Raw genomic sequence first — 20,705 nt, 5'->3', positions numbered from 1 at the left:
AGGTAACATCTGTGCTGGGATCTGAAGATGATCCCATATTACATGTTAACTGGAAAGAATGCGAAGTATTGAGATTATTTTTGAGACCGCCCTTCAGGAAAAGGGATAACTACTTTGAATCTAAAGGCTAGTGAGCTTCATTAGTAGATAGAGATGGAAGTTGGGAAGAACACTCCCTTCCTCCTCCTCCTCCTCCTCCTCCTCCTCTTCTTCTTCTTCTTCTTCTTCTTCTTCTTCTTCTTCTTCTTCTTCTTCCATACCACTTATATGTCAAAATGGCTTCACACCCATGACAGGAGTGCTTCTAACCTCTTTGTTGAACATTCATCCTAATTTGTTTGCATGGAGGTTAGACAGCATTGGCTATTTAATGAGCATTCCTTATGAATTGTCTGTGTGGAATATGACGTTGCGTATTTTTCCATCTATAAGACGCCCCCATGTATTTTTGGAGGCTCAGATTTAAGAAAATGGGGGGAGATGACCCAGAGTATAAGACACCCCCTAATTTTTGACATTATTTTTAGGAGAAAAACCTAGTCTTATACACGGAAAAATACGGTAAGTGTTACCACACATTTTCCGGTGCATTTTCTCATCACTTTTCTTATCACAAAAGGTCTGATCTTTTCAAGAAGTGGGTCTGTTGCGCAAGACCTGGTGTAACTCTTTTCCACAGATGGAATAGCACTTAAACAGCTTAAGACCACTCAGCCAACGTACCTCAAGCAAAGGGTTGCACCCTGTTATTTCAGAGGGTGCTTAGTTTCAGTAGTTTAGTTGTCTCTATTGTCCTTCTGCCTTTGCTGTGCTTTTTTATTTTTACTGCTCTTTTTTATGCTCCAGTGTTTTATGATTTTCTTTATTGTATTGTTTTCAGAGTGCTGTAAAGCCACCTTATGGATTTGACTCGAGTGGAAAGGCCGGATATAAATGTTTCTACTAACTAAATCATAAATATCTCCATAATGAGAGTCAATTAAACGAGCAAGCTGACGTTATGATGTGAGAACCGCTGCTTCTGAACATGAGGTGTTGTGAAATGCCCTGGAACCCTGAGGAGAAAGCTGCAGTGCCGAGATTAATTCCATTGCTCTGGTGTGGTAAAAGGTTTAGAAAAGAGCTCATCTGTCAAGTAATGGATAAGTGAAATGCCATGTCACGTAATGAGATGTCACATATTATCAAAGCCAGATTTGGCAGAGGCAATATATCTCACAAAGGGTTTGTGACAAATGAGTGCAAAAGACTATAGACACTTTAAAAAGGTCCATGAAGTAATCACTTATGATTTAAAGTATCACTGTGAGGAACCATCAAACATGATATATAGGCATCTGGCTCCTACTCCCACAGGTCACAGGGAGCAGGAACATTGGCACAGTCTTTGTTGGTGGGCAAACAAGGCAGAGAAACCGAGGCAGCAGCTGAGAGGGCTGAGGGGGGTTTGTGGTGTACCTGTTGATGTGGCAGCAAGTGCAGGCCACACTCTGGGTTCTGAGGCACCAGGGATGCAGCCAAATTCTTAGCTCTTAAAAGCCAGAGGCTTACCACAGTATTGAGGAACTGCCAAGGATGAAATGGCTCCAAAGCTGGATCTAGAAACATCAAAGAAGCGTTCCAACTAAATGTGTTGTAAATGTAAACAGGGAAATCCTGTAGGGAAAAACGGGACTCCACAATGCCATCTGGTGGCACAGTGTTATATCGCAAATGCAACACATATAAATGAGTCCATATTCTCCTCCGTGAGCAGAAGGGGCAGGGCAGGGCCATAAGAGGAGTTGGGTGGCATTAAACTCTTTCCCCTCCAACGACTGGAGCAGCTGTAGAGAGGAGCTCTATCTTTCTCCCCCCTCCATTCCAGGAGGGGGCACTGAAGGAACTGACCAGGGCCCCTTACAGGCTGGTGTTTTATTGCGAAAGTATTCTGCAAAATGTTCTTGACACAATAACAGTGCATTAGTGGTGGATGTGTTCTGCTTTATTAGTTCTGTGAGGCTTCTCCAGTGCTACAACATTATTGCTGCCTGGAGGGCCTACAGTGCCACAAAAGTGGGACAAAAATCCCAGAACATTTGTGGTATGAAAAGGTCTAGGATTTCAGCAGGAAGTTATGGGCTGCGCATTCATTGGAAACGAAGCACTATTAAGACCCAGCATGTGTCTCTCAAAAAGAAGTCATGCAAGATGAATCTCATTTCTTTCTTTATCTAATAGTGCTACAGGCTTGGTGGATTGGGAGAATGCTGTAAATGTAGTCTACCCAATGAGAAGATGCTCTCCCATCTTCTCACTGGGCCAGATGTGTTAGAATTATAGAATTCCATCTTGTCAGATTCTGACATCTTCACCCTAAAGCAGGAAAGAGCAGATATACACAGCTTGCAGCTACCATTTGTTTTGCTAGCTGTTGAACTAGACTAGTTGCTGCTTGCCAGGATCGAAACACAGAAAGAGAAAGTTGAAACACTGCAGAAAAATAATATGCTGGATACAGAGCTATTAGCGCATTGCATTTGAACAAGGCACCACTCTGCGGCAAAGACTGGCGGTACCTGCCTGAGGAAACAGCAAATGATATGCACACAAGCAATCTGTCAGCAACATTTATTTATTTCAGCAAATATGAGGTTTTCCTCTCCACTTGAGGATGGTAGCATTGAAATGATGATGATGCTAGCATTGAAATGATGTTTAAAAAAATTAGGAACAAGAACATAAAAAACCAGATAAAGAACAGTAGATAAATACCAGAAATACTCTGCCGGAAATTATGTTAAGTTGTTCTGGCTTTGTTTTATTTGCAAGGTCTTCACTGAGGCATTTTTTGAAGTCACTTGTCATTCTCAGGATTGCTGAGATAAGAATTGCTGCTTCTGAAAAGAAGCACCAGCTGTGGGTTGTAAAGAAGTTAGGTCTCCCCTTCCCCGTCTTCACATTTTACTTCTTCGTTTTGTGAGAGGACTTTAAGTGGAAGAGCATTCAAAGCCATTTGGTTAGCCAAATAATCCAGCGCGAGCTGTTTGCTGCCTTCCTCAGCCTGGTGCCCTCCAGATGTTTTGGACCACAACTGTGGCACATCTGTGGGGCTGATGATGGTCCAAATACAGTGGTACCTCAGGTTACATACGCTTCACGTTACATACGCTTCAAGTTACAGAAATAGTGCTTCAGGTTAAGAACTTTGCTTCAGGATAAGAGCAGAAATCGTGCTCCGGCAGCGCAGTGGCAGCAGGAGGCCCCATTAGCTAAAGTGGTGCTTCAGGTTAAGAACAGTTTCAGGTTAAGAACGGACCTCCGGAACGAATTAAGTACTTAACCTGAGGTACCACTGTATCCTGAAGGGACAGCAGGTTAGAAAAAGGTGACCTATTACCTCATGAAGTGATTGGACCAGCAGCAAGCAGCGTCACACAAGTCCCCTGACTCTTTTTGGTGATCCTAGGCCTAGGGTAAACTCACACTTTGGTTAGTGCTGAACCTCCACTGAAAAACAGTTTGCTGCCTTCCTGGGATCCTATATTTTCTCCCAATTTAAGAAACATTGCTCTAAAGGCAGCCAATATGATGAAAGACTAAGAGAACTACATGTGTTTAAAAGATATTGTACAATACAATTGCACACAGCAATCAGGGATAAAGGTCAAGGGAGTCTTAGGATATGCTGTTTCATTTACACATATATACAGCCTGAGTGTAAAATGGAAGATCTGGAGCAGATCTTGCTGCCTCATCAGGTTTCCAGGGAGGACACCAAAGTCATAGCATTATTTTCTGCACAGAAAGGCAAAACTCTCCGCCTCCGGCCTCAGCCCTCCTCACACAGATTTTCAGTAGAAGATAGGAAAAGCAGTAATGGATTGAATTGACATAAATGCTGACAGGGATGAAATATTAGGAATACGCATAAAAATATATTGCAGCACTATAAAATTATATGTTAAAATGCTGCAGAATTGTTTTGATTATTTTCAGTAAAGAGGTACTAAGAGATGCATTTCGTAAATGTGACTTAAAGCCTTCCTTTAGGATTAGGCTGACTAAATGATGTGCTATCTCTTCTGAAACCAAGACGATACAGTAAATCAAAATTTCATCTGTTTAGTGAATAATATAAGCCACAGCATACACATTTCCAGCTGCATAAAATAAAAAATGTAAAACCAGCAAATCACGTTCAGAAATCAGTGGCCACACTTTCAAGTGATGAGTTGTATTTGCAAAACAGCCAACAAAGAACTTTCACCACAGACTTATCACCTCATATCACCTCAAGCACAGTCTCTCCAGCACAATACTTTTCAGGGGTTCTATTCATTTATTCAAAGAACCCCCCTTTTAAAATAAAAACCACTCTCTCCAGCCAGAAAAAGCTTCTGAGAGACAAATAATTAGTCTCTGGTTTTCTTTTTTTTAAAAAAAGTATGCATAACTGTGCATGTGAAGCCAGTCCACAACAACAAAGATGATTGTCTAAGGTGCCTCTTGAATCCTCAGATGCTTTCACATCTCCTCAGTTGTTTGGCAGGTTGACGACTGTTGGGAAAAGGACGATAGCTGCCATAAATCTGAACACCTTTTCTTCTAAAAATAATGAGTAGTTTTAGTTCAAATACAGTGAGGTGTGTTGTGAAATTTAGGTCTCCCTGAAACTAGGGTCAAAATTATTCTAAAATTTCAGGGGGCATACATTTCATTGAACAATGGATCTTCCTTCTTTTCCTTCTTCCTTCCACCAATAGAACAAGGCAGAACTTCTCTTAAGAGATCAACAGCTAGGAGTTGCCATTTTTCACCCACAGAATGCCGTATCATTTCCGGGCATTTTGGAGGGGGATGCCATTGTCTGTGGCAGACACCCTTTTTGTCCCAGAATGCAATGCGTCCCCCTACCTTTTGGAATGATGATGGCTTCAGAGGATGGGAGAAGAAGGTGCCTAAGATGGCTCCTTCGCTGAGGTAGCAGAGCTGATTGTCAAGAACAGAAAGAACAGAAACCTCTCTCACAACAACCACCCTGTGAAAATACCTCAGCGCCTTTTCCAGCTGGGGCTTTCACGCGCGCACACACACACAAACACACTGACAGGGCCATCTACCACCAACTGATAACTTGTTCTGTTTTTATATTGTTTATAGTACTATAATTTTCTCAATGTATTTCAATGTTACTTGTAAGTTGCCTTGGAAGGATTTGAATCCTGAAAGGATTCCCAGAACAGATTTAGGGGGATACGTGGGAAGAGGAGAGGGAGCGGAAGTCCCACTGTAGTCTCTGTGCTAGTGGAGCTATTTTGCTGCATACCACTCATGGCTACTTTAAACAGCCTTTCCTTGCTGTTGCATCACATCCCTGCAGCCCACAATGGTATCAAATTGTATTACTGACTCTTCTGAAAATGGAAACTCCCCTCTTTGCTCCTACATTTTAACTCCCATGTGTTTTACACAGCAGTATGACATTCAGCCAGAAAAAAACCTATAAATCCAAATGCTGAGGTCATAGTAGTAATTCCTTGAAGGAATGTATGAATAGATAGATGTTATAGATAGATAGATGATAGATACGATTAGATATAGATGGAACCTCTGAATATAGAAGGAATACTCTAAAAATTAAATGAAGATCCTGGAATACACCCATATCTGGGACATGGACAATTTAATATATATGTCCCAGAGGTACCTTTAAAAAAAACACCACTAACCCTCTCTGGTTAGTTATTTCAAAGAAATTACAAGCAATGCAAAAGGACAACAGAAGTAGCAAGACACAATCATGGATGTCACAAGCTGTACATTAAAGGGCAAACAAGGTTTAACAAGCTGTACATTAAGGCCAAACAAAGTATAACAGCTCAATCAAGCTAGAAGAGAGAAAAAGCATTGCTGATTGTTGCATATATGTCTATAATTCATAGTAGGAGAGTCTTTGCTAGGGTGATAATCAGGACAGGGAAACGGAAATAAAATGAAAACATCCTTTTCATTTGAGTGTTCACATATATCACTAGAAAAATGACGCAGCTCGACTACATTCCACAGCAGCTTAGTAATGTGAGAAAATACCACAAAAGTCAGAGTTAGACTTTTAATCCTGCACCGTTCCTTGAAAACTTCATTTTATTTTTTTCTTTCTGTAAATTATTTTCAACCTTGTGCCGCAGAGCAAGCATTCTTAGAATGGTGCATGCTTGGAAATTTGTACAAAGTCATTGCTGAGATATTATGTTTTGAAACCAACAAGAAGCAATTTTGGGGGAGACAACATATGGTGCTACCATATATAATAAAATTAAATGAAAAGAAATGCACAGTGAGATAATTACATAGGCAGTGGTATTGCTGAGAAAAGCCTGGGGTTTGTTTTGTGATCCACTAACTAAATATAAGCCAGCAGAGTGATTTTGTCGCAAAGGCAGGGCATATTGCTTTTCTGCTCTTACAAGCAGAAGATGTGGCGAGAACCAATAAACAACAAATTAACAAAAATCACTTGATATAAAGATGGCTTGTGACATATGGTACACTGGGTGGATTATGGTCATTTTCTACAGGATCATTATGAAATCCAAGGATGGCATTCAACTAAACCAGAACAGAGCCACTGAAATGAATGAATGTGACTAAGTTGTCTATTGATTTCAACACGTCTACCCAGAGTCAAACTTAGTTGAACAGCCCCACCTGATATTAATTCAATCATGCAGGCCTCAGCTGCTTTCCTAAATAAAACTGTGTTCCACACTAAAATCTAGAAAGAGATCAGAGGGCACCGCCATCTTATGAGTGCCTTCAAGCCAACCACATGATCCTGCCTTTTATCAGGCCCTCTGAATGGACTATCTGTGTATAGTCTGTTCAGGGGTGCAAGAAGCAAATCAGCATTAGCAACGTTGACTTGAAACTTTTTGAGGACGATACTACCATTCTTTTGTGGACCCTGTCAACATTTTGAGTTCTTTAAGAACATTTCCAAAGCCCATTATAAGCAGGGATTGAATCCTACACACACACACACACACACACACACACACACACACAGAGAGAGAGAGAGAGAGAGAGAGAGAGAGCCTATAGGCTTCTTGAAAGAGAAGGAATTCTGATGCTCACAGTGGATGCAATACATGCAACCGTTTCCCAGTATACACCCTATATTACCACTCTTTCCCCCTCTCACCACTACAAAGTGTTTCCCCTGACACTAAATGAGAAAGCGTGTATTAGCTGGAGGTTCCATGTGCATCCTATTGTAACATCTAGAAAAATCCAGTTCACTTAGATCTCATTGTTTCTCACAGGATTTGGGTAAAAAGGCAGCCATAGATTTAGTCTACACTTAGTCAAATGTCCTTAATTTTGTGGGGCTACATTGGTATAGTATCAGGATGTTCCTCAACCAAGAACTATTAATTTCGCCTACAGATTTCAGTTCAGGACTTCACTTGCTTTGTTTTGCAAATGCTACCATTCAACGGCACCAACCATGAAGCTATACCTAATGCACCAACATTGCAGTCCTGTGCTCAGGTTACATATGTCAGACTCACTTGTTTCTGAGAGCTACACCAGGACTGTATTCCAGCCAAGGATCTGGGCAATTATTTTTTGACTGTTTTGAAGTACCAACTGCATTTACAGTCACACTGCATTTAATTTATACGTAATTGAGTCTGAGAACATGAGAACAAACAAACAAATGTGAAGTTAATACTGTAGCTTTGTAGAAAAATATTTACACGCATTACTGTTTCCCTTCTTTTTCACTGAACATATATATTCCTATACTTTTTAATAGATTGACTTACAAACTTTATTTACATTGATGCAAAACCATCATATTTGGGTTGTTGTTGTTTTTCAAAAAAGTTACCCTCATCTTGTTAGTTCATGGGTCACATGGTAACGAATGGCTAAAGTGCTAAAAGTGCTATTCTGGAACTCAATGGGACACCAGTTTTTAAAATATACGCTTCAGGATGTAATGGGGATGGACCTAATGGACTGTGCTAAATCTGGAGATTTTCTGCACATGTCCAAACTGTTTGTCGGGCTTCTGTTGTTGGTGAAAGTAGTATGTCTTCTGCTGATGCTCTCGGAATCTTCTTTATTCAGCCTCTGCCCAGTTTTCTGACAGCACAGGAGGCTCCGTATGAAGTCGTGCAGGAGGTGCCCACTAAAGAACATGTAGATCCATGGGTTGCAGCAACTGTTCAAGCAGGCCAAAAGGGCAGTGACAGTAATTAAAATGTCCTCTGACTCTGTCAATACAAAGCAGAGAATTACTTAGCAAATATCTGTGCCATTAACCCATTGCTTCTGTGATTATTATTTTTTTAAAAAGATTAATATTTTTATATGTAGATAATGGCACAAGGCCGATGCATTGCCTTCTTTTATTCCTTCAAATGAAACAGAAAACTTCCATTTCATATTTCATACACCATACCAAGACTAGTTGATTCAGTGGTTAACCATTTCATTAACAGAGAAAATCACTAAATAAGACTGGATATGAAGATGCTCACCATAGCAGATGAATACACATTATGTTCCTCAACTGTAGCTCCTTGTTTATGCATTTATTCTGTTTCATAAGATATATCCTGCATAGATACTATAGGATTAGGCTGCTCTGATTTATTGTAATAATTATTCTTACCATCAATGCAATTTGCCATCAATGCAATTTAAATCCAGGGGTAGATCTACACACAGGGGGGGGGGGGAACCGATATAAATAAGTCAAAAATTAAATTGTTATAACTTAAGGGGGGGTGGAAACGCTATGGAAAATCCTAAAGAAATTTTGTTTTGTTCTCCAGCACCATCTGGTGTTGCATTTTTATAATGCATTCAAAACGCTGTTTTTTGACTAATGTGGCCGAGTCCCAGGATTAACTTGCTAAAGCAGATTAGGCACTGCATAGCAATAAAAAGTATTAGACATGCTTAAAATAAAGGAATGTAAGATTATCTAGAATGGAACCCCTTCAAAATGGAAGGTGTGTGATCATGGTCTCTCTCCTGCCAGGAAAGTATTAGTATAATGCCCCCCTCTCTCTCATGCAAACGTGAGGTGCTGGTTAACTACATCTAACGCTGCTGGCTGCTCATGATGTTGCAGAGGCAACCCAGCCTGCTTCACCAGTAAGGTGTTCCCAGTTGACCCTCAACACCAGTTTGGTCCCACAGGTTGGCAATGTTTTTACTAACGCAACCATTATTACACACCAGCCTGAAAACTTACTTGCTGGAACAGAGGCTGTGGTGCTTTGTTAAATGCCTCTTAAAATCTTGTTTGTACAGTATATTCTCTGTCTCTACTTAATCCAGACAGCTACTTGTAAACTCAATTCTGCTTTAGTTATACTCTGGTACAAACAACCTCAAACATTCTGCGCAACTGTTCAGTGGAATGAACAGACAGCTCATTAATTCCTTGTAATGCCATCTCTAGGCTTAGGCTGTGGACATTAAGAGAAATTTTGTTCAAGGGTCGTATTTTGTCTTTTTCTACAAATAACTAATCATGCACCTGTCCCCAAAAGAATGTGTCTGCCACTGTGACACAGATATAAACTTGGTAAGGACTTGGCGCAGAGTCAGTTAACTGGTGGGTCCCAACATTTTGAAAAGAACAGGGATATCCTCCTAGTCTCACCCTGCTATTATTTTACCAGTTTCATGGAGCCCACTCCAATTGCCCTACAGAAGCCAGGTGTAAAAGAGACCAGATTCCTGCACCTTTAATCAGTGGCGGAGGAAGCCACTTGGGCGCCTGGGATGGCACGCCCAGGGGCAGGCAGGGCAAGCCACCCATAGGGTTGGGGCGCACCATGGGGCCTCTGGAGTCTGCCTACCTCCTCCCACTCAGCCGCCCTACAGCTGGGGGGAGGCAGCAGGCAGAACGTTTGGGCAGCGCGGAACCTGCAAACACCTAAGCCACTGCGTCTCTCCCAGGAGAGACGCTTGACTTGGGCATGCTGCAGGCCTCACAGTGAGTGCCCCCTAGCATTTTGTCACACACCCACCCAGTAGTGATAACCAGGGCGGCCGCACCCCCCTTCCTCCGCCCCTGCTTTTAATAGCTGTGCAGAAGGGTGGCGATCTCAGCAGGTGTGGTTTGCCCGCAAGCTATTACCTACTGAAATTTCTCTTCTACCCAACTATTAAAGGCACAGGACTCCTTCATCTGTTGCATCTTCCCAACCCGAATTGCCTTCAGATAAAAGATAATTTCATGATACCGGTAACAGATTTTGTGAATGTGCAATCGTCCTTTCCTCACTGTGCATTTTCTTCCTATACATTTTTATAAACTTGGTTCGCATTTATGCACCAGCAGTTCAGAATATATATCTGGTAGACCCATGAACTCCAGCATTTAATCAGTGTGGCTCCTATTAAAAAAATTCCAGTAATTCAGAAACCCCCAAATTAAGGAGAAATTCAGCAGTATAATATTTACACCTAGAGTAGCTGATGAGATGCCCTGCAGAGGTTCTCTGACTATATATCCCACCATCCCTGACCTTTGGACATACTGGCTGGAACTAATAGGAGCTGTGGTCCTACAACTTCAGGTCATTCTGTTGGCTAGCCTTGATATATGCAAATAATACAACCCCTTTGATCTCCCACCTAGATGCATTACATTAAAAAAATGTAACTTATTTTAGTGCTTGATCTCCTTAATGTTAATATGGGTGGGCATATCTGTGATGCAATTTTAATTTTACGACAAGTCTTTTCTTTTATGATTTATTGGTTTTCATAAGATCTGGTTTTATGATGGATTTTTCTTGTTTATTGTATTGTCTTGGTACATTGCGATTATGCAAATGTTTTCTTAAGTGTCACTGCAGGTAAATGAGGTATAAATTCTCAAAATTAAAATCAATCTTGTGGTGTACTTTGTTATATAAAGTGTGTTCGAATGTAGCAACTGCCGTTTTAAAAGGGCAACGATATATTTTAGGAGCCAGCAGGACTAAGAAAGTGGTCTTATTTGATATGCATGCGTACATTTCCTTCATTTAATCTGGAAGCAAGTTTGTTCGTTATAATCAGGCTGCTTCTTCCCTCCCTGAAGCCACTAAAATTTCATTTGCCTCTGATTCTGTTGAAATGGTGTCAAGTAGGATACTTGACCTTCCTGTGATTTCAAATCAACCTTTATTAGGATAGGCAATGGAAACCTCTCAGAAAATATTATTCAGTGGTTTTCTGACAAGCCCTGCCTCCAGCAGCCTCTCATCACCCTCACACATTGACCTGATATTGCACAAAAATAAAATTATGGAGCTGAGGCTGTTCAGGACCCCATATTACATATGGCAGAAGCCATATTGAACTGTTTGCAACAGCCTGAATCAAAGGACTTCAGATTATGGGTGTTGTTGTTGTTGCTTTTAAAAAGCTCTGCTTGGTACTGCTCAACCAAGAAGTGAGGAAAGAAAATTGCCAAAGGAAATCTGAAATCTGTACGCTTTTATGTTTTGAATTTCAGGTGATCTGATTTAACAGTCATAAACACACACACACCTATCTATCTGTCACACATACCTGTCACTGGATTTAAACATGCTGTGCTTACCTGTGCTGAAATATTCTATCTATTGCTTACACACTACTGATCAATAGACATTTTGGGTTAATCTAGGGTTGCCATTACTGGGATTTCAAAGGTGGAATTTATGTCCAGGAGACTTTCCAAAAGGCATCGCTTTGTCCTGGATCTTAGGCAAGTCAATCGAAAAAAAGGTCAACAATTTTGGGGTGTCCTGGTTTTTTACTTTTTGAAATATGGCAAACCTAGATTAATATGGCTCATTGGGGCACTGCAATGTCCAATGAGCAGAAAGCAAAGTATTGTTCCCATAACTGTTATTTGTGTATGCAAGTATAGGTTTGCATGTATTGTTAACCTGAAACGAATATCAAAATAAGAGGTTGGTTTAAAAAAAAATACTCTTCTTTTTAAAAAATATTTTTATCGAGTTTTCATTTTTTTACATTTCAAAATAAACATTTTGCAAGCTTGTAAAAAAAAATTCCTCTTCTTGGTCATGAGTGTCTCACACAATCTGACAAGTTAATTGCCTTATCGTGGTTCTAATGGATAAGGCTTAAATTTTATGTATTATTCTTTTCAATATGTATGCAATAGCAAACATGGCTTAGGAGAACCTTTCAGACAGCTTCTAGAGGTATGATTACAAATTCATCCATTATAACTGTCTGGTGCTATACTTTGATATTTAGCTTCTGCAAAAGGAAACGAAACTCTGCAGATACATTTTGAGTCCCTTGTGAAGTTAAGTGCAAAGTTTGGCTTGTGTTGTCTGTTGTTCATCAGACCAATTAACCGCAAACAACCCTAGCTATCACAGAGCCTTAAAAAAAAATTAGAGAAAGCTGCGGGCCTTAGAGATCATGAACGTATCAAATTATTATTTATATAATTATGTGATTTTAAATTTACATTGCAAGCAAGATTTCCCCCTGAATATTTTACGTTCTGTACTTTCCACTAGAACCGGACGTTATTTGTGTTTACTTCAGACTCTTTTAAACATTTTTTTTTTTGTAATGTAGCAGACAAACCGTCATCAGCTCCTCACAGCTACACGAAAGAAAATAAAGGAAGGAAAACCAAATCACATAACCAATGTTTTAAAGAACCTCTTCAAGCCTATGATTGATAGGGAAGTCCTGTGTGGAACAGTTGACTTGACACAGGTAAATGAATTGTTATAGCTATGTCAGGTCTTACAAATAGAATAAGCTAAATAATCACATGATACGATCTAATTAATCATCACTCAGCCATTAAGCTCACTAGACTGATTGTTCTCTGTAAGCCTAAACTACCTCATAGTGATTTGGGGGAGGGGGTCATAACCTGCAGTGAGCACCTTAGAATGATTTTTTAAAATAGTAATAATTTACTTTGGTGGACCTTCAGAGATGCCTTTAGAATAAATGTATTTAGTTTCATGCCCAAAGACGCAGGGTGCGTACTAAAATGACACCCATTATAAATTTTATTTACAATTACTGTATGAGAATGTGTATTTTTGCTACTCTTTCGGTATATATGCCCCCTATTTGTATATACTACCACCAGGGGCTACCAAATCAATACAGACAGAGGCTGAATAGTACATCCATTTACACGAGAGTTTGCTCAAATTAACTTACTTCTGAGTAGAAATATATAACTTGTGCTGTCCGTAAAAGGGCGAGATTGCATGTGAGCAAGTTAAATTCAACCTGTTGATACTGAAATATAGATTGCAATCCTGACTTTGAAATGCAGAAAGCTTATATTCCTTCCAACAACCCATTATTCTCCTTTCAGTTGCTAGAATACCAAACACTTCCAAATGAAAATTTGTACCAAGGCTTAGGTGAGGGACGGAGGGAGGGAGGCATTGTTGTGTCTTAGTCTGAAGCAAACATGTGCAGGGTTGCACTGCTGATAGGCATTTTACTCAAACCAGCACCTATAACCTAAATGCAAGGAAAAGGCAGAGGAGCTCAGTTCATGCAAGAACATTTCTGGCAGAACATCAGTGCCCTTGTCCACCACAGTCCAATGGTGAATTTTCAGTTTTAAATATTTGATATGTCTAGTCTAAATCCATTTCCTCCTTAGTAAGCCTGAAACTAACGTGGGAGATTAACATTACTGTGTTCTAAACATTAAGTTGCAATTCTAAGCATACTGCCTTAAGAAGTAAACTCCATTCAGAGAGCAGTCGGTCTTAAGTGGGCAACTTTAGATTGCATGTGTGCCTGAAATAAATTGCCCACTTGCTCTGGAGTGAGCTCCAGTGAAACATAGGCAGGACTGGGCCACACATTACTTCCAAATAATTGAAATATGTTGCCTTAGGCTTGGGGTGCGAAGTTGAGAAACGGGTTCAGAGCTTGCTGCCAAAGCAAAATTCAATTCTGATCGCTTAGAGAAAGCAACAGGTTGTGTGCGGAGAAGCCAGCAGCAGCGCTAGTAGAGTGGAAATCCGGAGTCACTCTGGATTCCTACTAGAGAAGGAAGACTCCCGGGGCAAGGAGAGAGAGAGAGAGACTCAGCGCAGCAGGTAGTACGTACCGTGCCAGTTGGAGTGGTCTTCCCAGACGGAGCGCATCTGGACGGTGAAGAACGGCGCCCAGCAGACGATGTAAGCCGAGACGATCACGAAGGTCATTTTGACTGTGCGGATCTTGGCGCGGGAGACGTTCTTGATGCTGCTGACACAGGGCGTGAGGAGCATCCCCTTGCGCAGGGCGCCCCCTCGCGGAGGAGTCGCCTCCCGCCTCTGCCGCCGTCGGGTCTTGTCGCGGACGTTGCTCCAGATGTGGTAGCAGATGAAGCCGTAGCAGGTGACCAGGATGACGACGGGCGCCACGAAGATGCTGCCCGTGATCCAGGTGATGTAGGCGCGCGGCCCCCAGGGCATGACGAACTGCGCCCAGCAGTCGTAGACCTGCGAGCCGCTCTCCACCTCGCGCAGCGATAAGATGAAGTACTGCGGCAGGCTGAGCACTAAGCTGAGCGCCCAGGCGGCCGCGATCATGCAGCGGGAGCGCTTGCTGGGCTGCTGCAGCGTCTTGAGCGGGTGGCACACGGCGATGTAGCGGTCGGCCGTCATCACCACCAGCATGTAAGCCGACGCGAACATGCCGAAGACCTGCAGGTGCTTGACCACGCGGCACAGCCCGTCGGGCCCGTGGAAGCGGTGCGTCACGTCCCAGCACAGCTGCGGCAGAATCTGGAAGAAAGCCACCGCCAGGTCGGCCAGGCTCAGGTGGCGGATGAAGAGGTGCATGCGCGACGCCTTCTGGCGAGGGGTCCGGTGCAGCGCCAGCAGCACGAAGGAGTTGCCCAGCACCGCCAAGGCGAACGTCACGGCCAGCACGGCCACCTCCAGCTTGGCCAGCTCCTCGTCCCGCCCGTAGCGGTTGCTGCTGCTCCCGTTGGCGCCGCCGCCGCCGGACCGGGGAGGCTCGGCGCTGCCGCCCGGTTCCTCCGCCTCGCTCGCGTTCCAGGCGGACGACGGCGCTCCCCAAGCGGGGGAACCGCCGGCACCCTCTCCGAAGTGCATGGCGACGCTTCCCGCTCGCGCTCTCTCAGCTTTCCCGCCTTTGCGACGCGCTCCTTTCCCGCTCACTTTTTCCTTCTGGAGGCAGCCAGAGAGGAGCTGCGAGAGGGGCGCCTCTTTCTCCAGCACGGTTGCCGTCGGTCAAGCGCGCCAAGTTGCCAGCCTCTTTCGCCTGCTCCTCGCGCTCCTTTCCCCTGAGTTCCCGCTCGGGACGCCTCGCTTGCAGACGCGCCGCGCGCTTCTGCTTCCCCGCGCGCCGCTCTCCAAGCTTTTCCTCCGCACTCCTCTGGAATTAGCCCTAACCCCGCCCCCTCGCTCTCCCTTGGTCTCCCGTCGAAGGCAGCCCGTCCGTCGCTTTGGCGCCCAGCCCGGCCGTCTGGGACTCCCCTCTGGACCTCACTCTGCGGACACAGGCCACGAACTCGTTCCGTTTGACGCCGTCACACTGGGTGTTTGTTTCTTTTTAAACCTTTTTCTTTGTGTATCTAGGATTATAGGAGCCCACCCTCGGGGCTGCGGTCTTTAAGGGCCCCCCAAAACATTTGAAGGGGGCAGCCCCCCTCCCCAGTAGATGGCCATTCAACTCGTGGGCGTGCACGACGTCCTCTCGGTTACGCAGGGCGGGGCTTATCTGCCCCCCACCCCTGTCAATATTCCAAGATGGCACCCCTACTGTGAGCTCTGACAAAGGCAGCTCCCCATCTTAAAACCTCGCTGTGTGTGCTCATCGCTCTAAATGTTGAAATGCCCTTTCCATTGAAAAGCACGTGAAAGTTGATGCGCAAGTTATTACTTGATGTCGCTACCACCTGCTGCTGAGAATGGATGTGGGGGATTTCCCCCCTACCCTCTCTTTCCTCACTAAGCAGGGCCACTGCCTTTGGGTAGAAAGGTTTCTGTATCTTCTAACTGCAGGAACTCAGCTCCACTGCTATACCTGTTGAACTTCATGCACCTGTTAAAAACATAGGAGCCCTGGCAGTGAGTGAAGGCTGTCAGCAGGGGTGCTAACTTGAATAAAATACTGAAGGGAACCAGGTAAGCCCCACCCTATATAATTGATCACAAAACAGGGTGCATACACAGCATTTGAATGCCAATGCCCATCAACTGGGGTGGGGTGGGGGTGCAAATATTTTATTGGGGGCCCGAAGGGACCTCAGCCCCTAGGAGTTGGTTCCTATGGCTGGCAGTCTTAATGCTCCTCCTCCTGTCTTCCACTTGGATCCCAACTTTGTGCATCTCTTTCCACCAGCCTTTTTATAGTTTTTAGAACAGAGCTGTTTCCGTAGAAGCGATAGCAGGGTTCTTGTCAAGCTTTGAATGGGGGGGGGGGAGAATGTATATCTGAATATGCTGTGTACACATTACCAGTTTAAAACATAGCTAGAGCCATTCTTTTTCTCAGTTTGATTCAAAGCTGGTTTTGGGGGGAAATGCATCAAAACGCAGAATTTCCTAAGAAACAACGGGATAGATATGGATGGTGTGTGGCTCACATTGTGTGCTCCTCAGACCAGTGGTTGGAGAGAACTAGATGCAGTGTAAAAGAGAGTGTGTACATGGCCATAGAGATAGAGGAAGATGGTGGCTGATACTTGAAGGAAGGGTGGAAAGGAAGAAGAGAATAAACAAGGTAGAGGAAAGCAGGATGGACTCCCCTTGGTTTGGGGGACCATGAGCATTTGGAGAGCAAAGGTAAGTGAAGATGACACTCTCATTTCCCTTGTGGGGTCATTTACCTGTTGCACAGAATCTGCCTTTATACCAGTGCAGACCCATTACTGCTGTGATGGAAATCCTCAAACGCCTACTGGCTCAAATAATTTACATAATACCTACCATTCTCAAGTTCTGCAGTCATCCTCCTCAACATGAATTTGAAACAGCTCATCACACAGAAACATAGATGGAAAGGTTGAGGAAAACCAGTAATGTGGCCACTCTGTGGTTACCTGGAGTAAGCCTCATTGAACACTAAGGTGTGGGATTTTATTAATTGTTAAAATCATGGAAAGTACATTGTAGTGAGACTTTAAATCTGATATTAGAAACTAACGAGGGTTCTATACTATACCATTTCTACTTCTATATTTTTGCGACGTTGCGTTAAATAGTCTGTTTCATTTAAGCTGGAACCACATGTGGCACATACTTGCCCTAGAACCACATGTGGCACATACTTGCACAGTGATTAACTGCATTCTCTGTCTTCAGATCACATCAAAAGTTGCATACAAATTAAAACAAAAACAATATATATATATATATATATATATATATATATATATATATATATATATATATATTTGCAGAGATGTAAATATTACACATGTATTGTCAGGGGGAATATTTTGCTTCTGACAAAATACACTGTAAAAAATGCATTTAGGAAATGCCAACACTCTGGATTCACCATCCAGTACAGGTTTAGACATATCCACATTTGGCCACAGATAAATATAGAGCACAACAAGAACCACAGATGGTGAATTAAGTGCCCTGTTTATTTTAAACAGGTTGCATCCCCATTTTTGAATCCCTCTGGGTGTTAATATATTCAGCTTCAAAACTCCATAGAGCCCACTTTTAATGCAAGCAAGCTGTCTAAATGCACTGCAGAACATCTAATAAAATTCAGATTCAGTGCCTAATTTAGGAAGCTATTAGGACTTTGTATTTACTACAAAAATGGCTTCAGCAAAGGTATATTTTAAGTTTCCTCTAGATTGCCTATCCAGATTTTTTCCATATGCGTACCAGAGCACATGAATGACAGGACAATACTATGGATTGTAAAGAATTTGTATGTTTTCCATTCCAATAGACTGCAAAAAGACCATATCCTTTTACTCTGTTACAGACTAGACCTTTCTTTCTCACAGGAAAAACTCTCTTGGGGTGCTGCTGCTGACCAAACATGATGGCCAAATTAGATGAAAGGAAAGTTTAATAAAAAACAGAGTGTGGTGCAAGGGTGATTGAATCCTTTCTCCATCATTTCTTCCCACCCCATTTTTAAGTGCCTCTTTGGTACTCTCCCAGCACATTTCTCCTGATGCAATTCACGCACATACACTGACACAGCACAGTCCTATACCTGACTATTAAAAAGTAAGTCCTGTTGGGTTCAATGGGAAATACAACTACAGCCTTAAAGAGACAGGAGACCTGACCTGAGATCTCCAAAATCTCATAAAGTTTGACTTTGAGATTCAGTTTATGTAATTTGTACTCAATGTCTCTGTGTACAAAAATGCTGTTGACATGTTTGGCGCTTTTGAAAACAAAGGTCTTTTTGTTACATACATTAATTCATATAACTATGTGCTAATGCTGTTTTTAATACTTTCATGTGTAAGGCTATACATTCTAGTCTAGATTTAATTCTAGTAATGAGCAATTCTTTTTTTTTTAATGTCTTAATATTCTATCTTGAGTTAGATCTACGTTTTTTGGGATTACCCTGGACCCAAAGTCCTCATTTTAGAAGCTTTATCCCCCCCTAAAACTGATAAATATCCATATTACCTCTAATGTGTATTATTCTAACTGAGATACATATTTTGGTCTGTTGGCTTTTGTGACCTCTTTTCATTAATACAGCAATTTAGACTGTTGCCTAATGATGAGATTACATATTAGAATCAGTTGAATTTAACAGAACACGCAAAATCCATTATAAGACAAATAAGTCAGTTTCCAGACCATAAAGTCATTATTATATATCTATCACAATATAATGACAGTAATAGGGGTTCTAGAGAAAAAAATATATTTTGTATGGTTTTATTAAAGAAAATTTTGTTTCGGTAGGTTAGCTAACAATGTAATACTGTACATGTGTAGTCAGAAATAAGTAAGAAATTGATTTAGGATTGTAGCCTCGTTGATTAAATCATTGTACGTTTGTATAGGGGTAAAAATAATAGTTCTGAAGCACATACACCCACCCACAAAAGCCCCACACCAACAACCAGCCAGGAAGAAAAAAACTATGAACCCCAGGATTTTCTGATGATGCAATGGAAGCTTAAAAACAACAATCACTGCCTTGAACGCAGAGATCAATATGTTCTAATTTCTCTTGGCACAATCCGTTGATACATGCTGACCTCCCATTTCTCCTAGCATCTGGCTTTGTGGTCTGCCAATATGCCCATAGACACACATGGGCAGAGAAGGTTGTAAAACCAGGACCCTATGGAATCCAATCACCATCTTTCATGCATCGGTACTGTTCTCCAGGGCAAATGGATTTTGCCCACTGTGAGGCATAAAGGCTAATAGCCTGAATTCATGCTTCAAGCTCCAAGCCTCAAGTATTATAGCATTCTGCAATGGATGCTCGCTGAGTTTCCTCTTGGGGAGCTAAATCAACGTTAATGAGTATCTTTTCAGAGATAATGACATATGTATTGACCCTCGTTGAACCTGGCTAGCTTACTTGAATTAATCCTAAAGATTCGAGATTTTGGAAAGTTTTGATCTAGATGCAATTAAGAAATTTAACAACATAATTTTGTTGAAGGTGCTTCTTTTTCAGATGAAGATGAATGGTAATTTTGGAACTGGCACATCAAGAGAAACTCCGAAGAGATCAGCCTTGCCCTTGCTCTACCAAATTCATCCCAGTTAGAGAGAGAGGCTATATGATCAATTATTAAGAATGTCCTCAGTGTGCTCTACTGCAAACAGAGACCTGTCCTGGTAAGAGAGAATAACTTCTTTATTAGCAAGCAGAGAACATATATAAGAATTGGAGCACTTTCAATAAAGCTGTTTGCAGAAGTTGGATAGCTTTACTTCAGATTTATTATTACATGTTTGTCTTTGCATGGATCAGGCTGCAGTCACACAACAGTTTATTCCATTTGACTGGTGATTCCCTAACTGTTATTTTCCACAATACAGCACCAAACACTAAAAACTTCCCCAAAGTTTCCCCTTCAGAGGGGTTTTTTTGTGACTGGATAGTAGCTGTCAAGTACCTCAGGGTCCAAGGACTTCTTTAGGAATGGCTGAACTACCATTTCCTTCTGAGTGTCAAGAACCCCTTTGTTGTTTAGTCATTTAGTCGTGTCCACCTCTTCGTGACCCCATGGACCAGAGCACACCAGGCACTCCTGTCTTCCACTGCCTCCCGCAGTTTGGTCAAACTCATGCTGGTAGCTTCGAGAACACTGTCCAACCATCTCGTCCTGTGTCGTCCCCTTCTCCTTGTGCCCTCAATCTTTCCCAACATCAGGGTCTTTTCTAGGGAGTCTTCTCTTCTCATGAGGTGTTGGAGTATTGAAGTATTGGAGCTTGAAGAAGCTGTAAAAGTCAGGAGAGCATGCTGTGGACTGAACCACTGAAAACCTAGTCCACATCCTTAGGCCTCATCAAGTGAAACCAATCTCACAAGTTAGGGCAAGATGTGTCGGAAACCTCACCTGGCTCCATAGTAACAGAAGCATCCAACTCAACATGGAGGTGAGTTGTTTTATCTTCAAATTGCCTAGCAAACTTGTTACAGCAGGTCTCCAGCACTATGTCCCAGACTGAGATACGTGTCAACACTTCTCTCAACCACATGGGATAGCTCTGCTT

At 42.3% G+C, this 20,705-nt stretch overlaps 1 protein-coding gene and 1 long non-coding RNA gene across 4 annotated transcripts in view; one reads left to right on the top strand and one right to left on the bottom strand.

The window, feature by feature from the left end:
* The window catches only part of AVPR1A (arginine vasopressin receptor 1A), a 73,977-nt gene extending 56,732 nt beyond the window's left edge, over positions 1-17,245 (bottom strand). The window contains exons 1-3 of one of the 3 annotated variants that reach the window (XM_081211783.1): positions 14,123-17,245; positions 4,897-8,264; positions 3,184-4,539 (exon numbers count right to left, since the gene is read on the bottom strand). In XM_081211783.1, the coding sequence (XP_081067909.1) occupies positions 7,978-8,264; positions 14,123-15,116 (1,281 nt within the window). In that variant the 5' untranslated portion in view covers positions 15,117-17,245 and the 3' untranslated portion in view covers positions 3,184-4,539; positions 4,897-7,977. Of the gene's footprint in view, positions 1-3,183; positions 4,540-4,693; positions 8,265-14,122 lie in introns of those variants that run through there. The other 2 variants (XM_081211781.1, XM_081211782.1) reach the window with 2 other exon arrangements.
* Positions 1-20,705, top strand: part of LOC308596651 — a 118,639-nt gene that overhangs the window by 9,306 nt on the left and 88,628 nt on the right. The gene's annotated exons all lie outside the window — the stretch shown is intronic.

Source organism: Podarcis bocagei, assembly GCF_964188305.1.
Source record: "Podarcis bocagei genome assembly, chromosome: 10".
NCBI lineage: Eukaryota > Metazoa > Chordata > Lepidosauria > Squamata > Lacertidae > Podarcis > Podarcis bocagei.
This window is presented reverse-complemented; position numbering and strand designations above follow the sequence as displayed.